This window comes from Pseudophryne corroboree, chromosome 1 (genome assembly GCF_028390025.1).
Source record: "Pseudophryne corroboree isolate aPseCor3 chromosome 1, aPseCor3.hap2, whole genome shotgun sequence".
Lineage (NCBI taxonomy): Eukaryota > Metazoa > Chordata > Amphibia > Anura > Myobatrachidae > Pseudophryne > Pseudophryne corroboree.
The window spans coordinates 885,563,912-885,585,131 of NC_086444.1; the positions used below are offsets into that span (position 1 = coordinate 885,563,912).

Below are 21,220 nucleotides of genomic sequence, written 5' to 3' on the forward strand. Positions count from 1 at the left end.
CCACCGCCCTCTGGGAGTGTATCTTAGCTTAGAAGTGCGAACGAAAGGATCGCAGCATTGTTACAAAAAAAGATTGTGCAGTTTCAGAGTAGCTCGAGACCAACTCCTAGCTAGCGATCACTTCAGTCTGTTTAGTTCCTGTTTTGACGTCACATACACGCCCTGCGTTCGGCCAGCCACTCCCCCGTTTCCCCAGCCACTCCTGCGTTTTTATCTGGCACGCCTCTGTTTTTACACACACTCCCAGAAAACGGTCAGTTACCACCCAGAAACACCCACTTCCTGTCATTCACTGAACGATCAGCAGTGCGACTGAAAAGCGTCGCTAGACCTTGTGTGAAACGACATCGGCTTTTGTGAAAGTACGACGCGCGTGCGCACCATATGCATGCGCTGCGAACAACGGCAGCTAGCGATCAACTCGGAATGACCCCCATAGTGCCTTGTTACATTTCTTAAGCTGTTCATTTTTAGACCAAACTGGACACAGATCATATCCCATTAGATTCACTGTGATTTGTGTGTGGCATAAAAAGATGATTCACAATTTATTTTGAATTGGCAAAATTTTGAAAAGATTTCCATGCTCAAGCAGCACACATTTTTACTTATTAAGCGGTACCCAAAGCAAACTGTATTAGTGCATTTACACAAGTTTAGTAACTTCCTGTTATTTGGCAAAATGTGTCCCAAATCTCTGCATTCTGAAAACAGCACGACTAAATTTTGTCTTGAATATAGGAAGATATGATTTTTTATTTTGGTTTAAGAAAAATACTATAGAAATAGATACACGCCATTTGCCAATACAATGCATAGGGTCTGGCTTAAACATATATAACATACTGATATCCGATCTAGCTGTGCACTGAATGTGTGCAGCTCCCAGGAGACACAAGATCCATTTTCTTGTCTCCGTCCATGTGATGTATCGCTTTAAAATCTGGCTACTGCCACTTCTGGGAATACACGCTCAGAGCAAGGATAATACTCACAAGACTTGGGGGCTGTGCAAGGATCAAAAACATTAACATTCTGTAGGCATATGTGCATGCTGAAAAAAGGGCTGGGCTGTCTTTCGGAAGCCCAGGGACACAGTCCAAACACTCTCCCTCTATTATTTCAGGGAAAACCTGCAATTAGGCTCAACCCTTTTCACTGTATTATTAAATACAATATTTAGATTGATAAATAAAAATAAACGTTGTTTGTATTGCACTGCGTTAAAATACTATAATCACATTGTCTAGGCTGAACATTAAGGCTATGCTGGTAGTACCTGTGTAACAGACCCATTTCTTAGTAACGAGCTATGAGTATGTGATACCTTTTATTCTAATACCCCTTTCACATCTCTAATGCCGGATACCACCCGGGAATTGAAAACGTGTCCTTCCCGTGTGGGATCCGGCATTGGAGCCTCTGCGCTGGCTTTCCTATCCGGCAATATACCGGGTCAATTGCCATAGCCGCGGGGTACGGAGCCGGCAGTGGGGGAGGGGGTGGAGGGCCACGCTGGGAGATGAGCTCATCTCCGCGCCTTCTCTCCCTATGTAGTAAACGGGTCCCGGGTCGCATCGACCTGGGAGCCCGTTCACACGGCCACTGACCGGGTATTCAACCCCAGGAATAACCCTTCTTATTGCCCGGGTTGAATTACCGGGTCAGGCGACCCGGGAATTCTCCACGGGCCCTTTCACATTGCACACTGACCCATGTCGACCTGATACCGGGTTATTTTTGTGACGTGAATGGGGTATTAGAATGTCCTTGCTGCATTATTTATGGTTGAAAGCTATTAAGTTGCATCTATCCCACTACAACTTTAATCCTAATAAAATAGTTAGACTTCTGCTATTCCATAGAGAGTTTATTCTCTAAGCATAAAACAGAATGGAAATGTTTTTTTAAGGAATACCCAAAATATGTACTTCAGGCAGTCAATGCTCACATCGGGTGTGGATTTACAGATCGACAATGTCTAGGTAGACAATCTATAGGCCAGCACCACATAATCAACATGCATTAGGTCAACAGTGACAAAATGTCAACATATAAGCGTTCGAAAGTGCTTAAGGTCGTCAAGTACAAAAGGTCAATGTGTGAATGGCTGACACACAAATGGTCATCAATTTTTCGTTTTTTAACCGCCCCCCACTGCCTAACCCTATCCGTCCCCTCCCGTAGCCTAACCCTATTTGTCCCCACATAGCCTATCCTAAAAATGTAGAAAAAAATGTGTCTCAAATTTTTGTGTTAACCTTTTGAACCTGTCTACCTTTCCACTGTGGACTATTCATCTGTTGATTTTCATGTAGTGTCGACCTAGACACTGTCGATATTTCAACTGGATATCGCTCACATCACCTTAGTTAATCATGTTCAACTTGGCATAATTACAATAATACTATAGTTCCTTCTACAAACTGATAATAAGTGAAGAAAATGCATGGGATTGGTAGACACGTGTTTTATTTAAAAGAGTTACAAAGATTTTCCTGGACAGTACTATGAAGGGAATGCAATAAGCTGCGAAATGCAGTTTTTGTGATAACAATGGGGTTTTATCGCAACCAGCAAAAAGTCGCTATTCATTTGTCTGTGATATTTCTCCATAGGTTTACAACAAATTTATTTTCTCCACCTCCTGAGCAGTAGGGATGGTCATCAACCATCAATGGATAACTACCGATGGTCAATTGTTTTACCATCGAGTACAGAAAGCCAATGGTTCTCTGCCATTGATGGCTGAGTAGAACCAAATTTTTTTTACGAACACGGAGCTTAGCTACGCCTCCGGCTGCCCGTTAAGCCCCACACTTGTTTTTTTTATGGGTCCGCAGCCTGGCCAACACCTGCTAGTGGCAGGCATTGAGCGGTGCGTGCCATCGATGGTCATCACCAATGGGTGTCCAACTGATGGCCATACCTACTGAGCAGGTGATAAATTGGAAAAAAATCCTTATCTTAAATCTAGAAGTGTCGGGATTTGGTTCAGAAACCCTGGGACACCTACCTGAATGCTAATTAGGCACTTAGAAGTTTTTAATTATTTTAAATAGGCCAATAATGATGTCAATTTTGGGGTCAAAAAGCACATAATGATGGAATTTGGGGTACAAGGTATGGGACTAGGATACTGGGGTGCTTTATAAGTGGAACAAGTGTTTTTAAGCTTGCAGGTGTGAGTTATCAGTTTTTTTGAGAAGTATTTTGATACGTACCCAAAATTGAATTTGAGCACTATGCTAGAAAACCCTTATATATGCTTTCTATAATGTTTACACTTTTTTTTTTTTTAAATGCACAACTTAAGTACCCCAAATCTTTTTATTATGACCACCAATAGACTTCTATGCTGTCTTCCTATATTAGTTTATTAGTTTGGGTTTTTTTTGGGGGGGGTTTTTAGAGGTACAGGCAGAATTCCCCATTTTCACCTACACTTTTGTCTGGTTTTGCCGGCAAGAATTATCGCATGAAGTTTGCGCATTTGCAATTGAATAGCTCGAATTGCAAGAGTGCCTGTACCCACAAAAAAAAAAACCCCACAAACTTTTCACTGCATTCTCCATGAGAGAACAGTGAAAAGTTAGATTGCACTAAGTTAACTGCAGCTAAATAAATTCCCCCCTATGCAAGGTATTCAATAAGGTCCGTTTTTTTCGCCTAGGACTTTTTACTATATTTAGGGTTAATGGGGATTCGCCCTATTCAATAGCAGGGCTGTTTTTCCGCCTAGGCATAAAATTCAGCAGGAGCAAAAAACATGTGGATTGTAGAATCCACATGTTTTCTCACCTGTGCTGGCGAAAACGTGGGCTGTTTTCGACGATTTTGAGGCATTTTTCACACACACCCAAAAAAAAAAAAAAACAGAGCTAACTGAATTCCCCCTGTATATTTTCACTTGCCTTTATCTATGTTTTCAGTACATTAGATTACACATTTGAGAGAATAGGTTAATGCTGTTTATACTGTACAGATGCATAAAGCATTCTGATCTGTTTCTGTCATTTTTCTTTGAAGTCATGTACATGTGAACATAACACACATAATGATTAAAAATTAATGGTTGGCATAGATGGCTTGAGCTCGGGTGTAGTATGGCTGACCGCCGGTCAGCTTACCGACGCCGGGATCCCGGCGGGGAGGGGCGAGTGCAGCAAGCCCCTTGCGGGCTCGCTGTGCTCGCCACGCTGCGGGCTCGATGGCGACCTGCGGTCGCCACGGGTTCTATTCCCACTCTATGGGTGTCGTGGACACCCACGAGTGGAAATTGTCCCTGTTGGTCGGCATGCCGACCATCGGGATACTGAGCCGGCGGGATGGTGGAGGAGGTCATGTGACTGTCGGTCAGCAGACCGCCGGTCACATGAATACCACCCCTTGAGCTCTATTCCCACCAAGGCCCCATCTGTGTGGAGTCTTTATGTATTCCTGTTTGCTTCAGAATCCTCTGGGTGCTCTGTTGTCTTCCCACATACCAAAAACATAATGATAGGTTAACTGAATTATGACAGCAAAATGAACCATAGTATATATGCGTTTGTCCATGTGGTAGGTAATATAGAGTGTGAGCTCCACTGGGCCTTGGACTGATATGAATGGCCAAATCCTCTCTGCAAAGTGCTGCTGAATTTGTGTGCGCTATATAAATAAGTTAATTATTTTTCTGTTCAGAGCCTCACTCCAACAGTATGGAAAAACCAAAAGCAAGTTTTTGCTATTTTCTTTATAGATGATCCAAAGCATCTTGGGATATGTACTTAAACTGCTGGCTTCACATTTGACATTACCTGTGTGTTTAAAAACTCTCTGTCAGGACACATAGCTTTCTAAACAGTACATTCCTTGTACTAAAGCAAACATCAAAACTAGAGCCACTTTCTCGAAGTCACCAAAGCTTTGACAGCTTCGGCCACTGGGTTTAAAGGGGCAATAACATTAAATACAAAAACTAGGGCTCCTTTAAAACTAGCTTCCAGAATTCCAACCGCTTTGAAAAATACCTTTGCGTAATTTGCCCCTAGGACTCATTAAAGTCTCATTGTGGGGGCTAAGTAGGCAGTGGAAATTACAGTAGGTTATATTCAGACCCTTGTGTACACTAAATATCAAAACTAAATTTATATAAAATACACATTTATTGGAGCTTTTATTTTTAACATTTATATTCTCCCAAAATTTCCTGAGCTTGCTATATGGCTTTTCTAATCCAAGCATACTCCAAGGCAGAAAGTATAGGAGACCCCTGAGCAAACACAGACTAAGACTACTAGAGTAAATATTGTGTGCATATTTCTGTATGCTGATCAGTGGCAATGTAAAAGCACTGGCAATTAAAATGGCCCCAGCAGCGCTACCTACCTGTTACTTACATATGCCTCCAAACTAAACTTTAATATATCTCTTAAGGTGTGTATACACTGGCCGATATATCGGCCAGTGTGTACGACCGATATGTCTGTGAACGCTGTCGTTCACAGACATCTCACGTCAGCCCTGCAGCACAGCCGATGGCCAATATATCCAACGATATATTGGCGTGTCGTGCTGTGTGTACGGGCGGTCAGCCGACCACCCATACACTGGCTGCAGACACCAGCGGTGATTGACAGCACAACTCGGCGGGCACTTTTAAATGCCCGCTCAGTTCGTGATGTCAGCCCCGACAGATCGGGCAGTGTGTATGCACAACACACTGCCCGGTCCGTCTGTAGATATATCTGCAGATCAATTGATCTGTAGATATATCTACAGATCAATTGATCTGTAGATATATCTACAAGTGTGTACCTAGCATTACACATTATATACAATGACTGAAGACTGTTGGAAAATGGAGGTAGTAAATGCAAATAGCCTAGGAACATTGCATAGAACTTCGTACTTGGTGGTCTGTCATGAAGCAGTGAAAAGAGTGGAGAAGGGAGCCTGTGGCGAAGTTGCCCATGGCAACCAATCAGCTGTTCCGTACAACTGTATTGTATGCAAATTCTAAATGTTACGGCAATGCTGATTGGTTGCCATGGGCAACTTCTCCACACTTTTCACTGCTTCATGAATAGACCCCTTGGTCAGGTTTGTTGCTAGTGTCCGCTGAGAGCAGCAGAAATCATAATTATTGTACTTACTCCTACCCCATAGGAGACTGTAACAACAATCAGGGCTGGCCTACATGACCATGACAAGCTACTTTTTTAAATCCATGATCCCCATTCCTACGCCAGTGATTAGTGAAGGGGTAAGGGGCAAACTACCTAGCACAGTGAAAGCACAAGTTTGAGGCTAAACAAGCACATATGCACTGTAACATGCAATAACCTGCTTATCCATTGACACTAAAATATAATGAGCAGTCTTCACACCCTCACTAAATAGACTATAATATAATGTTAGCCCTGTTATAATTTCAGCTACAAAGAGCATTGCAAATGGAAACCTGAATTGTGTTCTGTACTGCTGAAAACAAAGCACTAAGCTGTTGTAACAACTAGAGTTGGCCATTGACAATTGATGGCAACAAACTATCGATTGCTAAATGTTAACATTAGATAGATTTGCCATCGGTGGTAGAAATGGTTTCCCCCCCCTCCCCACCACCACTTATTTGGTGCCAGGACAATAAGCCTATCTTCACCCCTATGTTCCTGTAAAGCTAGCCCCCAGATTCTGTTTAGCCCATGGGCCAGTCAGCGAAAGAGCATGGATGACCTCTGTGGGTGAAACCATCGATGGTCCTCCACAACACAGTTGCTACTATCTATGTTCACTAATGTTCATAATGGTAACAACAACAGAAGAGACAGTCATTCATGTATTAAATGCTAATACTGTATCCTACTGCATTAATACTATACTAAATGTACATTTTCTCTTCATTCGCAAAATTGCTGGTCCTAGTCCCAACTTTTAGTACTGGCTTACAAAAAAGTCTCTCTGTCAGATTAAATGACAGATCAGGACAATAAGATAATAAAGGTGGCTGACAGCAGGCAAGTGTTGTGGGTAAAAGCCTGCACTGTTTATCTGTTATATGTGGCCCTGATACAGCGGGAGCTGATGTCATGTGCACTTCCTCTATGGCCAGACCATAATATATCAAATGTGAGAGGCAAGAGATAAAAATGTAACAGAAAAGAGGCATTCTGGCAGGTCTGTAGGAGTGGTATTGCTGTCCTCAGCAAAGATTTACAAACATTATATATATTTCCAACTAGTTGTCACAATGGGAAAACAACACCACAACCCTATTGTCTTAAATCATAACTTCCACTTAAGTTACAGTAGGTCACAGATGTACTTCACTTGGAGCCACTGATGGTATGACTGGCATAACCGAATAGAGTGCATCACTAAGTATTTATTGACTAAATACACTGTAAACTCCAAATACACAGATGTCCAGGGATATACGTGAGACATATGGGGAAAATAATATTTCAAATATATTTTTCCCCCAATAATTTAACATAAAAGACAAACTATAGGGCTCAATATATTTGATATATAGTGTGGAGTACTGACTACATAACACATCTAATAGACAGAAATCAGAGGTGTAACACATGGTCTCCAGTAATTACTCTAATGACTCTCAAAAGGAAAGTTCTATATTGAACATGTGTTAAAATGGAGAAAACTCCACACTCCTATTGGATACCATGACATGTACTTCAAATCAGAGGTAATCAAACGTACAGTGAATGCATATAACAAAAACATTGCTAATTTTCTAAGTCATACCCAAATAAGGATCTACAAAATTTTAAAACATGAATTTGCAAATATGGACTTACGTTGCCATACAGTATGTTCTCAAGTCATAAGGGGGTGTGTCTCACCACCTACCTAAGGCCCAAACAAATGTGTTGCATAGAATTCCATTTTATTATTGCAAACCTGCTGGTAATTACTAACTATAGGGTAGTATACGAAGTTATTTATACACACACAGAGATGTTCTGTGCATCCAGATAATTAATACATGTAAAATTATAAATTTCAAATGAGCTCTTTGTATTTGAGATCTCCCTAAAAACAAGCAAACAAGAAAAGATCACAATGGAGGAGTTGGAATAGGGCACAAATCACGCGGGAGAGGGAGTGAAAGTACATTAAACTAGGGATTACAGACTGACAGCAGCCCTCAGTATGCTTTCCTGGCCTTTTGTCTAAAAACTATTTAGGCAGAATGACATGAGCTCTACAACAAGGGAGGAGGCAGTGCCATTTAACCACTTCACTGCTGCACACACCACAAAAATGACAGCAACCAGATGGCCCAGCATATATACTGTATCCATCCATGCAGGCCTAGAAGCATATTACAGGAATTCATCCAGTGCTGTGGCGTATTTCACTGCACCATACAGTATATAACAAAGGTAATATGAAGGTTACTGATTATAACGGGATAGAAAGGCATATGATAACATGATCAATATTAAGTCCATTATGGACCAGTGAGATACAAATAAGATATTTATAATCTAGTCATATTGATATAGAGCACATACATATCGTTTACATCACAGCAAGATGGGATACAACTGACCTTCACAAGTCTATACCATATAAGAAAACCAGGATTTGTTTCCTTAAAATCCTTACTAGAAAAAGCCTAAATAGCATGTTCCATTCTAAAAAGAATAGAGAATATTAACCTCCTAAATTTTATATTTACAATGTATCAAATTATCTGTAAGGACATTTTTTAGCAAAGTTGCTTTTGACAAAAAATCGTCGGAAAAGTAATAAATTACTGTTTTCTACTAGGGACCATGCACAGGATATGGATATGTAAGATTCAAGAATTCTACAGCAGGAGATTATGGGATGTTGTCATGGCAGCGATTTAGCCCATACCTTCAGGGTTAGGTTCGGGGTCTGGCGTAAGCGAGATGTCATCAAGTTCACGCAAGCAAAGCCATTCGCCATCCATAGAGACGCGGAATTTGCAAAGGTAGATGGTCTCCATGGCAGCTTGTGTTATCTTGTCAGTCGTGGGGGTTGGCATGTCGCTTTGAGGAGTGAGAGCCGACATGATGGCTCAGTTTGTATAACAACCACTTAAATAAATTAGAAATAAAGAAAAAGAATAGCAGCAGGAAGAGCCTTTAAGGAGTCCAAAAATGATTATGCGCAAGTTAGGAAGGCTGTGAGCTCAGAGGTAAAATTGCACAATGAACATGCAAAGAGAGAATGTATATATAGATTTTAAAATGTTACAAGGAAATGTCTTCAGTTTTACAACAATAATGGAGAGATGCTACTCCTCTCTGGGCTGCTCTGGATTCCGGTGAGTCGTCTCTGCCTCTTCCGCCCCCCTGCTATTTTGCTGTCAATCGTCATGCGTCAAAGCTGCTTGCTAAAGCACTAACTCCAGATTATAAGACTCTCCTTTGTCCGAGTCATTAAGATAAAAGTCACTGCAATCATCCACTAGGACACAAATGACAAAAGAGGCAATTCATGGAATCCAAATGTTTCAAAGAGGGCAGCAGGTCTGCACAGCCCAGGCACTTGTGATCTTGTAGGATTGGTTGTGCGCAGTAAGCAGGGTGTTGACCAAAATGGCTGACTAATGAAGAGAAGAGAAAATTCACACTCATGTGACCAGAGATGCTAGGAACGTAAGCAAGTCCCAGGATGCTGTGTAGATGCTGCTGATGCAGGGAGAGCAATTAAAATGTTCTCTCCTCCAGTACCCAACCCCACGGCTTTCTCAGTGACAGCCTTCTCCTCCCCACTCAGTAACTCCTCCTTTATTCAGACTCTACTAGCAAACAGAGAATCCTTGCAACACAATGAAGCTATACCGTAGTTATTCATTCCATCACCCCAAGCAGCAGGTTAATCTAGGAAACAGCTAAACATGATTGGTAAAGCATCATTATAAAAGCTATAGAGTAAACAGATGAATTTCATAAACATAAGACCCCTTTACTCATACAATACTTTATATGTTGCTAATTTCTCATATACAAACAAATCCAGCCCACGTTCCTTACAGTGTAAATGTATACTGCGTAAGTGCAAAACAATTCTATGTACACATTTTTCTTAAATACTTTATAAAACTACCTAATTTCACATATTTTTTTATAGATACATATATGTGTGAAATATATAGGTGTGTGTGTATATATATATATATATATATATATATATATATATATATATATATATAATAAGATTTTACTCACCGGTAAATCTATTTCTCGTAGTCCGTAGTGGATGCTGGGGACTCCGTAAGGACCATGGGGAATAGACGGCTCCGCAGGAGACTGGGCACATCTAAAGAAAGCTTTAGGACTATCTGGTGTGCACTGGCTCCTCCCCCTATGACCCTCCTCCAAGCCTCAGTTAGGACACTGTGCCCGGAAGAGCTGACACAATAAGGAAGGAGTTTGAATCCCGGGTAAGACTCATACCAGCCACACCAATCACACCATATAACTCGTGATAGGAACCCCGGTTAACAGTATGATAACAATGGAACCTCTGAATAGATGGTTCGCAATAACAACCCGATTTGTGTAACAATAACTATTTACAAGTATTGCAGACAATCCGCACTAGGGATGGGCGCCCAGCATCCACTACGGACTACGAGAAATAGATTTACCGGTGAGTAAAATCTTATTTTCTCTGACGTCCTAGTGGATGCTGGGGACTCCGTAAGGACCATGGGGATTATACCAAAGCTCCCAAACGGGCGGGAGAGTGCGGATGACTCTGCAGCACCTAATGAGAGAACTCAAGGTCCTTCTCAGCCAGGGTATTAAATTTGTAGAATTTTGCAACGTGTTTGCCCCTGACCAAGTAGCAGCTCGGCCAAGTTGTAAAGCCGAGACCCCTCGGGCAGCCGCCCAAGATGAGCCCCCTTCCATGTGGAATGGGCTTTTACAGATTTAGGCTGCGGTAGTCCCACCGCAGAATGCGCAAGCTGAATAGTGCTACAAATCCAGCGCGCTATAGTCTGCTTAGAAGCAGGAGCACCCAGCATGTTGGGTGCATCTAGGATAACAGCGAGTCAGTTTTCCTGACTCCAGCCGTCCTGGAAATATAATTTTTCAGGGCCCTGACTACGTCCAGTAACTTGGAATCCTCCAAGTCCCTAGTAGCGCAGGCACCACAACAGGTTTGTACAAGTGAAAACCTGATACCACCTTCGGGAGAAAGTGAGGACGAGTCCTCAACTCTGCCCTATCCATATGGAAAGTCAGGTAAGGGCTTTTTTATGACAAAGCCGCCAATTCTGACACATGCCTGGCCGAAGCCAGAGCCAACACATGACCACTTTTCATGTGAGATATTTCAAATCCACGGTTTTAAGTGGCTCAAACCAATGTGATTCCAGGAACTTCAAAACCACATTGAGATCCCAAGGTGCCACTGGGGCACAAAAAAGGGGCTGAATATGCAGCACTCCCTTACAACGTCTGCACTTCAGGCTGACATCCTTCCTGGCTTTGATCAGGATAAGAATGACTTCCTCCGGAATGCCTTTTTCACTCAGGATCCGGTGTTCAACCGCCATGCCGTCAATGCAGCCACGGTAAGTTTTTGAACAGACAGGGCCCCTGCTGCAGCAGATCCTGTCTGAGTGGCAGAGGTCATGGGTCCTCTGAGATCAACTCCTGAAGTTCCAGGTACCAAGCCCTTCTAGGCCAATCCGGAACAATGAGTATAGTTCTTACTCCTCTTTTCCTTATTATCCTCAGTACCTTGGGTATGAGAGGGAGAGGAGGGAACACATAAACCGACTGGTACGCCCGCGGTGTCACTAGAGCGTCCACAGCGATCGCCTGAGGTTCCCTTGACCTGGCGCAATATCTTTTTTATTGAGGCGGGACGCCATCATGTCCACCTGTGGTCTTTCCCAACGGTTTACCAGCATTTGGAAGACTTCTGGATGAAGTCCCTATTCTCCCGGGTGGAGTCTGCTGCGGAAGTCTGCTTCCCAGTTGTCCACTCCCGGAATGAACACTGCTGCCAGTGCTACCACATGATTTTCCGCCCAACGGGGAATCCTTGTGGCTTCTGCCATTGCCCTCCTGCTTCTTGTGCCGCCCTGCCTGTTTACATGGGCGAGCGCCGTGATGTTGTCTGATTGGATCAGTACGGCTGGTTTTGAAGCAGGGGCCTTGTTTGGCTTACGGCCTTGTAAAGGGCTCTTAGCTCCAGAAAATTTATGTGAAGTGAAATCTCCTGTTTGGACCACAGTCCTTGGAATTTTACTCCCTGTGTGACTGCACCCCAGCCCCGAAGGCTGGCATCCGTGTTTACCAGGACCCAGTCCTGTATTCCGAATCTGCGGCCCTCTAGTAGATGAGCCCTCTGCAGCCACCACCGCAGCGACACCCTGGTTCTTGCCGACCGGGTTATCCGCTGCTGTATCTGGAGATGGGATCCGGACCATTTGTCCAACAGGTCCCACTGGAAAATCCTTGCGTGGAACTTTCCGAATGGAATTTCTTCATACGAAGCTACCATTTTTCCCAGGACTCGTGTGCATTGATGTACCGACACCTGTCCCGGTCTTAGGAGGTTTCTGACTAGAGATGACAACTCCTCGGCTTTTTCCATTGGAAGAAACACTTTTTTCTGGTCTGTTTCCAGAATCATTCCCAGGAACATAAGACGTGTCGTCGGGACCAGCTGTGACTTTGGAATTGAGAATCCAGTCCTGCTGTTGCAGCACTTCCCGAGAAAGTGCTACCCCCTTACCAACTGTTCCTTGGACCTCGCCTTTATCCGGAGATTGTCCAAGTACGGGATAATTAAAACTCCCTTCTTGCGAAGGAGTATCATCATTTCGGTCATTACCCATGGTAAAGACCCTCGGTGCCGTGGATAATCCAAACGGCAGCGTCTGGAACGGATAGTGACAGTCCGGTACCACAATCTTGAGGTACTCCTGGTGAGGAGGGTAAATGGGGACATGCAGGTAAGTATCCTTGATGTCCAGAGAGACCCTGTAATCCCCCTCGTCCAGGATCGCAATAATCGCCCTGAGCGATTCCATCTTGAACTTGAATCTTTTGTTATATGTGTTCAAGGATTTTAAATTTAAGATGGGTCTCACCGAACCGTCCGGTTTCAGTACCACAAACATTGTGGAAAGGTAACCCTTTTCCTGTTGAAGGAGGGGTACCTTGATAATCACTTGCTGTGAATACAGTTTTTTGGATAGCCACCAACACTGCCTCCCTGGCAGAGGGAGTTGCCGGTAAGGCAGATTTTAGGAAACGGCGGGGGGGAGACGTCTCGAATTCCAGCCTGTACCTCTGAGATACTGTATGAAGAACCCAGGGATCCACCTGTGAGAGAGCCCACTGTGCGCTGAAAATTTCTGAGACGGGCCCCCACCGTACCCGGGTCCGCCTGAGCAGCCCCAGCGTCATGCTGTGGACTTACCGGACGCAGGGGAGGACTTCTGCTCCTGGGAACTAGCTGTGTGCTGCAGCTTTTTCCCTCTACCTTTTCCTCTTGGCAGAAAAGATGAGCCTCTAGCCCTCTACTTTTCTGGGGCCGAAGGGACTGTACCTGATAATACAGTGCTTACTTTTGCTGTGGGGTAGCTTGTGGCAAAAGTTTTGATTTCCCAGCCGTAGCTGTGGAAACGAGGTCTGAAAGACCATCCCCAAACAGTTCCACCCCCTTCTAGGGCAAACTTCCATGTGCCGTTTTGAATCGGCATCGCCCGACCATTGCCGAGTCCATAACCCCCGTCTGGCGGCAATGGTTTTACATAGCGCTTATTAGTGATGCCAGTCGGCAAATATCCCTCTGTGCATCACACATGTATAAGACAGCGTCTTTTATATGCTCTATTTTCAGCAAAATATTGTCCCTATCTATAGTATAAATATTATCCGACAGGGAATCTGACCACGCAGCTGCCGCACTGCACATCCATGCCGAGGCAATAGCAGGTCTCAATATAATGCCCGTGTGTGTGTGTATAGCTTTAAGGGTAGTTTTCTGCTTTCTATCAGCAGGTCCTTCAGGGCGGCCGTATCCGTGACGGTAGTGCCACCTTTTTTAATAAGCGTGTAACCGCTTTATCTACCCTAGGGGTTATTTCCCAACGTGACCTATCCTCTGGCGGAAAAGGATACGCTGCTTAGAAATTATCAATTTCTTATCGGGGGAAGTCCACGCTTCCTCACACACCTCATATCAATTCCTCAGATGCAGGAAAACTACTGGTAGTTTTCTGTCACCAAACATAATACCCTTTTTTGTGGTATCTGGGGTATTATCAGAAATGTGTAATAAATTTTTAATTGCCTCAATCATGTAACGGGTGGCCCTATTGGAAGGTACACTAGTCTCATCATCGTCGACACTGGAGTCGGTATCCGTGTCAACATCTGTGTCTGCCATCTGAGGTAGCGGGCGTTTTAGAGCCCCTGATGACATGTGAGACGCTTGGACAGGCACAAGCTGAGCAGCCGGCTGTCCTATGTCGTCAAACCTTTTATGTAAGGAGTTGACACTGTCACGTAATTCCTTCCATAAGTCCATCCACACCGGTGTCGACCCCACAGGGGGTGACATGCCATTCACAGGCATTTGCTCCGCCTCCACATCATTATCCTCATCATACATGTCGACACAGCAGTACCGACACACAGCACACACACAGGGAATGCTCTGACAGAGGACAGGACCCCACAAAGCCCTTTGGGGAGACAGAGGGAGAGTATGCCAGCACACACCAGAGCGCTATATATCACAGGGATATCACCTATAGAGAGTGTTTTCCCTTATAGCTGCATAATAATAAGAATTTACTTACCGATAATTCTATTTCTCGGAGTCCGTAGTGGATGCTGGGGTTCCTGAAAGGACCATGGGGAATAGCGGCTCCGCAGGAGACAGGGCACAAAAGTAAAGCTTTTACAGGTCAGGTGGTGTGTACTGGCTCCTCCCCCTATGACCCTCCTCCAGACTCCAGTTAGGTACTGTGCCCGGACGAGCGTACACAATAAGGGAGGATTTTGAATCCCGGGTAAGACTCATACCAGCCACACCAATCACACCGTACAACTTGTGATCTAAACCCAGTTAACAGTATGATAACAGAGGAGCCTCTGAAAGATGGCTTCCTAAACAATAACCCGAATTAGTTAACAATAACTATGTACAAGTATTGCAGATAATCCGCACTTGGGATGGGCGCCCAGCATCCACTACGGACTCCGAGAAATAGAATTATCGGTAAGTAAATTCTTATTTTCTCTATCGTCCTAAGTGGATGCTGGGGTTCCTGAAAGGACCATGGGGATTATACCAAAGCTCCCAAACGGGCGGGAGAGTGCGGATGACTCTGCAGCACCGAATGAGAGAACTCCAGGTCCTCCTTTGCCAGGGTATCAAATTTGTAAAAATTTACAAACGTGTTCTCCCCTGACCACGTAGCTGCTCGGCAGAGTTGTAATGCCGAGACCCCTCGGGCAGCCGCCCAAGATGAGCCCACCTTCCTTGCGGAATGGGCCTTAACAGATTTAGGCTGTGGCAGGCCTGCCACAGAATGTACAAGTTGAATTTTGTTACAAATCCAACGAGCAATCGACTGCTTAGAAGCAGGTGCACCCAACTTGTTGGGTGCATACAGTATAAACAGCGAGTCAGATTTTCTGACTCCAGCCGTCCTTTAAATGTATATTTTTAAGGCTCTGACAACGTCCAACAACTTGGAGTCCTTCAAGTCGTCTGTAGCCGCAGGCACTACAATAGGCTGGTTCAGGTGAAACGCTGATACCACCTTAGGGAGAAAATGCGGACGCGTCCGCAGCTCTGCCCTATGTCGAATGGAAAATTAAATAAGGGCTTTTATAAAACAAAGCCGCCAGTGCAGATACTCTCCCGGCCGAAGCCAGGGCCAGTAACATAGTCACTTTCCATGTGAGATATTTCAAATCCACATTCTTTAGTGGTTCAAACCAATTGGATTTGAGGAAATCTAAAACTACATTTAGATCCCACGGTGCCACCTTAGGCACCACAGGAGGCTGTATATGCAGTACTCCTTTGATAAAAATCTGGACCTCAGGGACTGAGGCCAATTCTTTTTGGAAGAATATTGATAGGGCCGAAATTTGAACCTTAATAGATCCCAATTTGAGACCCCTAGACAATCCTGATTGCAGGAAATGTAGGAAAACGACCCAGTTGAAATTCCTCCATCGGAGCACTCCGCTGCTCGCACCACGCAACATATTTTCGCCAAATACGGCGATAATGCTTCGCGGTGACTTCCTTCCTTGCCTTTATCAAGGTAGGAATGACTTCTTCTGGAATGCCTTTTCCTTTTAGGATCTGGCATTCAAACGCCATGCCGTCAAACGCAGCCGCGGTAAGTCTTGAAAAAGACAAGGACCCTGCTGAAGCAGGTCCCTTCTCAGAAGTAGAGGCCACGGATCGTCCGTGACCATCTCTTGAAGTTCCGGGTACCAAGTCCTTCTTGGCCAATCCGGAGCCACTAGTCTTACTCCTCTTTGCCGTATAATCCTCAATACCTTTGGTATGAGAGGCAGAGGAGGAAACACATATACCGACTGGTACACCCAAGGTGTTACCAGCGCGTCCACAGCTATTGCCTGCGGATCTCTTGACCTGGCGCAATACCTGTCTAGTGTATTGTTGAGGCGAGACGCCATCCTGTCCACCATTGGTTTTACCCAACGGTTTAATAGCATGTGGAAAACTTCTGGATGAAGTCCCCACTCTCCCGGGTGAAGGTCGTGTCTGCTGAGGAAGTCTGCTTCCCAGTTGTCCACGCCCGGGATGAATACTGCTGACAGTGCTATCACGTGATTCTCCGCCCAGCGAAGGATCCTGGCAGCTTCTGCCATTGCCCTCCTGCTTCTTGTGCCGCCCTGTCTGTTTACATGGGCGACTGCCGTGATGTTGTCCGACTGGATCAACACCGGTCTTCCTTGAAGCAGAGGTTCCGCCTGGCTTAGAGCATTGTAGATTGCTCTTAGTTCCAGAATGCTTATGTGAAGAGACTTTTTCAGGCTCGACCACACTCCCTGGAAATTTCTTCCCTGTGTGACTGCTCCCCAGCCTCTCAGGCTGGCATCCGTGGTCACCAGGATCCAATCCTGCATGCCGAATCTGCGGCCCTCCAATAGATGAGCCTCCTGCAACCACCACAGAAGGGATACCCTTGTCCTCGGCGACAGGGTTATCCGCAGGTGCATCTGAAGATGCGACCCTGACCATTTGTCCAACAGATCCCTTTGCATGGAATCTGCCGAAAGGGATTGCTTCGTAAGAAGCTACCATTTTTTCCCAGGACTCTTGTGCATTGATGTACAGACACCTTTCCTGGTTTTAGGAGGTTCCTGACCAGGTCAGATAACTCCTTGGCTTTTTCTTCGGGAAGAAAAACCTTTTTCTGAACTGTGTCCAGAATCATCCCCAGGAACAGCAGACGAGTTGTCGGCATTAATTGGGATTTTGGAATATTCAGAATCCATCCGTGCTGCTTTAGCACCTCTTGAGATAGTGCTAAACCCATCTCTAGCTGTTCTCTGGACCTTGCCCTTATTAGGAGATCGTCCAAGTATGGGATAATTAATACGCCTTTTCTTCGAAGAAGAAATATTATCTCGGCCATTACCTTTGTAAAGACCCGAGGTGCCGTGGACAAACCAAACGGCAGCGTCTGAAACTGATAGTGACAGTTTTGTAAAACGAACCTGAGGTACCCCTGGTGTGAGGGGTAATTGGAACGTGGAGATACGCATCCTTGATGTCCAAGGATACCATAAAGTCCCCTTCTTCCAGGTTCGCTATCACTGCTCTGAGTGACTCCATCTTGAACTTGAACTTCTTTATGTACAGGTTCAAGGACTTCAGATTTAGAATAGGCCTTACCGAGCCATCCGGCTTCGGTACCACAAAAAGAGTGGAATAATACCCCTTCCCTTGTTGTAGAGGAGGTACCTTGACTATCACCTGCTGAGAATACAGCTTGTGAATGGCTTCCAAAACCGTCTCCCTTTCTGAGGGGGACGTTGGTAAAGCAGACTTCAGGAAACGGCGAGGTGGCTCTGTCTCTAATTTCAACCTGTACCCCTGAGATATTATCTGCAGGATCCAGGGATTTACCTGCGAGTGAGCCCACTGCGCGCTGTAATTCTTGAGACGACCGCCTACCGCCCCCGAGTCCGCTTGCGAAGCCCCAGTGTCATGCTGAGGCTTTTGTAGAAGCCGGGGAGGGCTTCTGTTCCTGGGAAGGAGCTGCCTGTTGCTGTCTCTTCCCTCGTCCTCTGCCTCGTGGCAGATATGAATAGCCCTTTGCTCTCTTATTTTTAAAGGAACGAAAGGGCTGCGGTTGAAAGGTCGGTGCCTTTTTCTGTTGGGGAGTGACTTGAGGTAGAAAGGTGGATTTCCCGGCCGTAGCCGTGGCCACCAAATCCGATAGACCGACCCCAAATAACTCCTCTACGCATCGCCTGTCCACTGTCGTGTCCATAAAGCTCTTCTGGCCGAAATGGACATAGCACTTACCCGTGATGCCAGTGTGCAGATATCTCTCTGTGCATCACGCATATAAAGAAATGCATCCTTTATTTGTTCTAACGACAGTAAAATATTGTCCCTGTCCAGGGTATCAATATTTTCGATCAGGGACTCTGACCAAACTACCCCAGCACTGCACATCCAGGCAGTCGCAATAGCTGGTCGTAGTATAACACCTGCATGTGTGTATATACCTTTTTGGATATTTTCCATCCTCCTATCTGATGGATCTTTAAGTGCGGCCGTCTCAGGAGAGGGTAACGCCACTTGTTTTGATAAGCGTGTTAGCGCTTTGTCCACCCTAGGAGGTGTTTCCCAGCGCTCCCTAACCTCTGGCGGGAAAGGGTATAAAGCCAATAACTTCTTTGAAATTAGCAGTTTTTTATCGGGGCACCCCACGCTTCATCACACACGTCATTTAATTCTTCTGATTCGGTAAAAACTACTGGTAGTTTTTTCACACCCCACATAATACCCTGTTTAGTGGTACCTGTAGTATCAGCTAAATGTAACATCTCCTTTATTGCCAAAATCATATAACGTGTGGCCCTACTGGAAAATACGGTTGATTCGTCACCTTCACCACCGGAATCAGTGCCTGTGTCTGGGTCTGTGTCGACCGACTGAGGCAAGGGGCGTTTTACAGCCCCTGACGGTGTTTGAGGCGCCTGGACAGGCACTAATTGAGTGTCCGGCCGCCTCATGTCGGCAAACGACTGCTTAAGCGAGTTGACGCTATCCCGTAATTCCACAAATAAAGGCATCCATTCTGGTGTCGACCCCCTAGGAGGTGACATCCTCATATTTGGCAATTGCTCCGCCTCCACACCAATAACGTCCTCATACATGTCGACACACACGTACCGACACACAGCAGACACACAGGGAATGCTCTATACGAAGACAGGACCCACTAGCCCTTTGGGGAGACAGAGGGAGAGTCTGCCAGCACACACCAAAAAGCGCTATATATGACAGGGATAGCCTTATGATTAAGTGCTCCCTTATAGCTGCTTTTGTATTAATATATTGCCATTTATTTTGCCCCCCCTCTCTGTTATACCCTGTTTCTGTAGTGCAGTGCAGGGGAGAGACCTGGGAGCCTTCCTGACCAGCGGAGCTGTGACAGAAAATGGCGCCGTGTGCTGAGGAGATAGGCCCCGCCCCTTTTTCGGCGGGCTCGTCTCCCGCTATTTAGTACATTTAGGCAGGGGTAAATATCTCCATATAGCCTCTGGGGCTATATGTGAGGTATTTTTAGCCTTTTTAAAGGTTTTCATTTGCCTCCCAGGGCGCCCCCCCCCCCAGCGCCCTGCACCCTCAGTGACTGCCGTGTGAAGTGTGCTGAGAGGAAAATGGCGCACAGCTGCAGTGCTGTGCGCTACCTTAAGAAGACTGCAGGAGTCTTCAGCCGCCGATTCTGGACCTCTTCTTGCTTCAGCATCTGTGAGGGGGCCGGCGGCGTGGCTCCGGTGACCATCCAGGCTGTACCTGTGATCGTCCCTCTGGAGCTTCATGTCCAGTAGCCAAGAAGCCAATCCATCCTGCACGCAGGTGAGTTCACTTCTTCTCCCCTCTGTCCCTCGTTGCAGTGATCCTGTTGCCAGCAGGAATCACTGTAAAATAAAAAACCTAAGCTAAACTCTCTAAGCAGCTCTTTATGAGAGCCACCTAGAATTGCACCCTTCTCGGCCGGGCACAAAAATCTAACTGGAGTCTGGAGGAGGGTCATAGGGGGAGGAGCCAGTACACACCACCTGACCTGTAAAAGCTTTACTTTTGTGCCCTGTCTCCTGCGGAGCCGCTATTCCCCATGGTCCTTTCAGGAACCCCAGCATCCACTTAGGACGATAGAGAAATATATATATATACTGCGCCTAATTTGTGCCCCCCCTCTCTTTTTAACCCTTTTCTGTAGTGCAGGACTGCAGGGGAGAGTCAGGGAGCGATCCCTCCAGCAGAGCTGTAAGGGAAAATGGCGCCAGTGTGCTGAGGGAGATGGCTCCGCCCCTTTTTCGGCTGGCTTTCTCCCGTTATTGTAAAAGTTCTGGCAGGGGTTAATAAACACCTATATAGCCCCTGGGGCTATATATGGTGTCAGTTCGCCAGCCAAGGTGTTAATATTGCTGCTCAGGGCGCCCCCCCCCCAGCGCCCTGCACCCATCAGTGACCGCAGTGTGTGGTGTGCATGAGGAGCAATGGCGCACAGCTGCAGTGCTGTGCGCTACCTTGGAGAAGACCGAAGTCTTCAGCCGCCGATTTTCCGGACCACCTTCTTGCTTCTGGCTCTGTAAGGGGGACGGCGGCGCGGCTCCGGGAACGGACGACGAGGTCGGGTCCTGTGTTCGATCCCTCTGGAGCTAATGGTGTCCAGTAGCCTAAGAAGCCCAAGCTACCACCACTTAGGTAGGTTCGCTTCTTCTCCCCTTAGTCCCTCGGTGCAGTGAGCCTGTTGCCAGCAGGTCTCACTGAAAATAAAAAACCTAACATATACTTTCTTCCCAGGAGCTCAGGAGAGCCCCTAGTGTGCATCCAGCTCAGCCGGGCACAGAAATCTAACTGAGGCTTGGAGGAGGGTCATAGGGGGAGGAGCCAGTGCACACCAGATAGTCCTAAAGCTTTCTTTAGATGTGCCCAGTCTCCTGCGGAGCCGTCTATTCCCCATGGT

General features: G+C 45.7%; 1 protein-coding gene across 8 annotated transcripts in view; it reads right to left on the bottom strand.

The window, feature by feature from the left end:
• The window catches only part of RUFY3 (RUN and FYVE domain containing 3), a 282,769-nt gene that overhangs the window by 114,712 nt on the left and 146,837 nt on the right, over positions 1-21,220 (bottom strand). For 2 of the 8 annotated variants that reach the window (XM_063920123.1, XM_063920127.1), the window contains exon 1: positions 8,872-9,661. The exons of 4 other annotated variants lie outside the window; for them this stretch is intronic. In XM_063920123.1, the coding sequence (XP_063776193.1) occupies positions 8,872-9,049 (178 nt within the window). In that variant the 5' untranslated portion in view covers positions 9,050-9,661. Of the gene's footprint in view, positions 1-8,871; positions 9,664-21,220 lie in introns of those variants that run through there. 2 more of the 8 variants (XM_063920124.1, XM_063920126.1) reach the window with 2 other exon arrangements.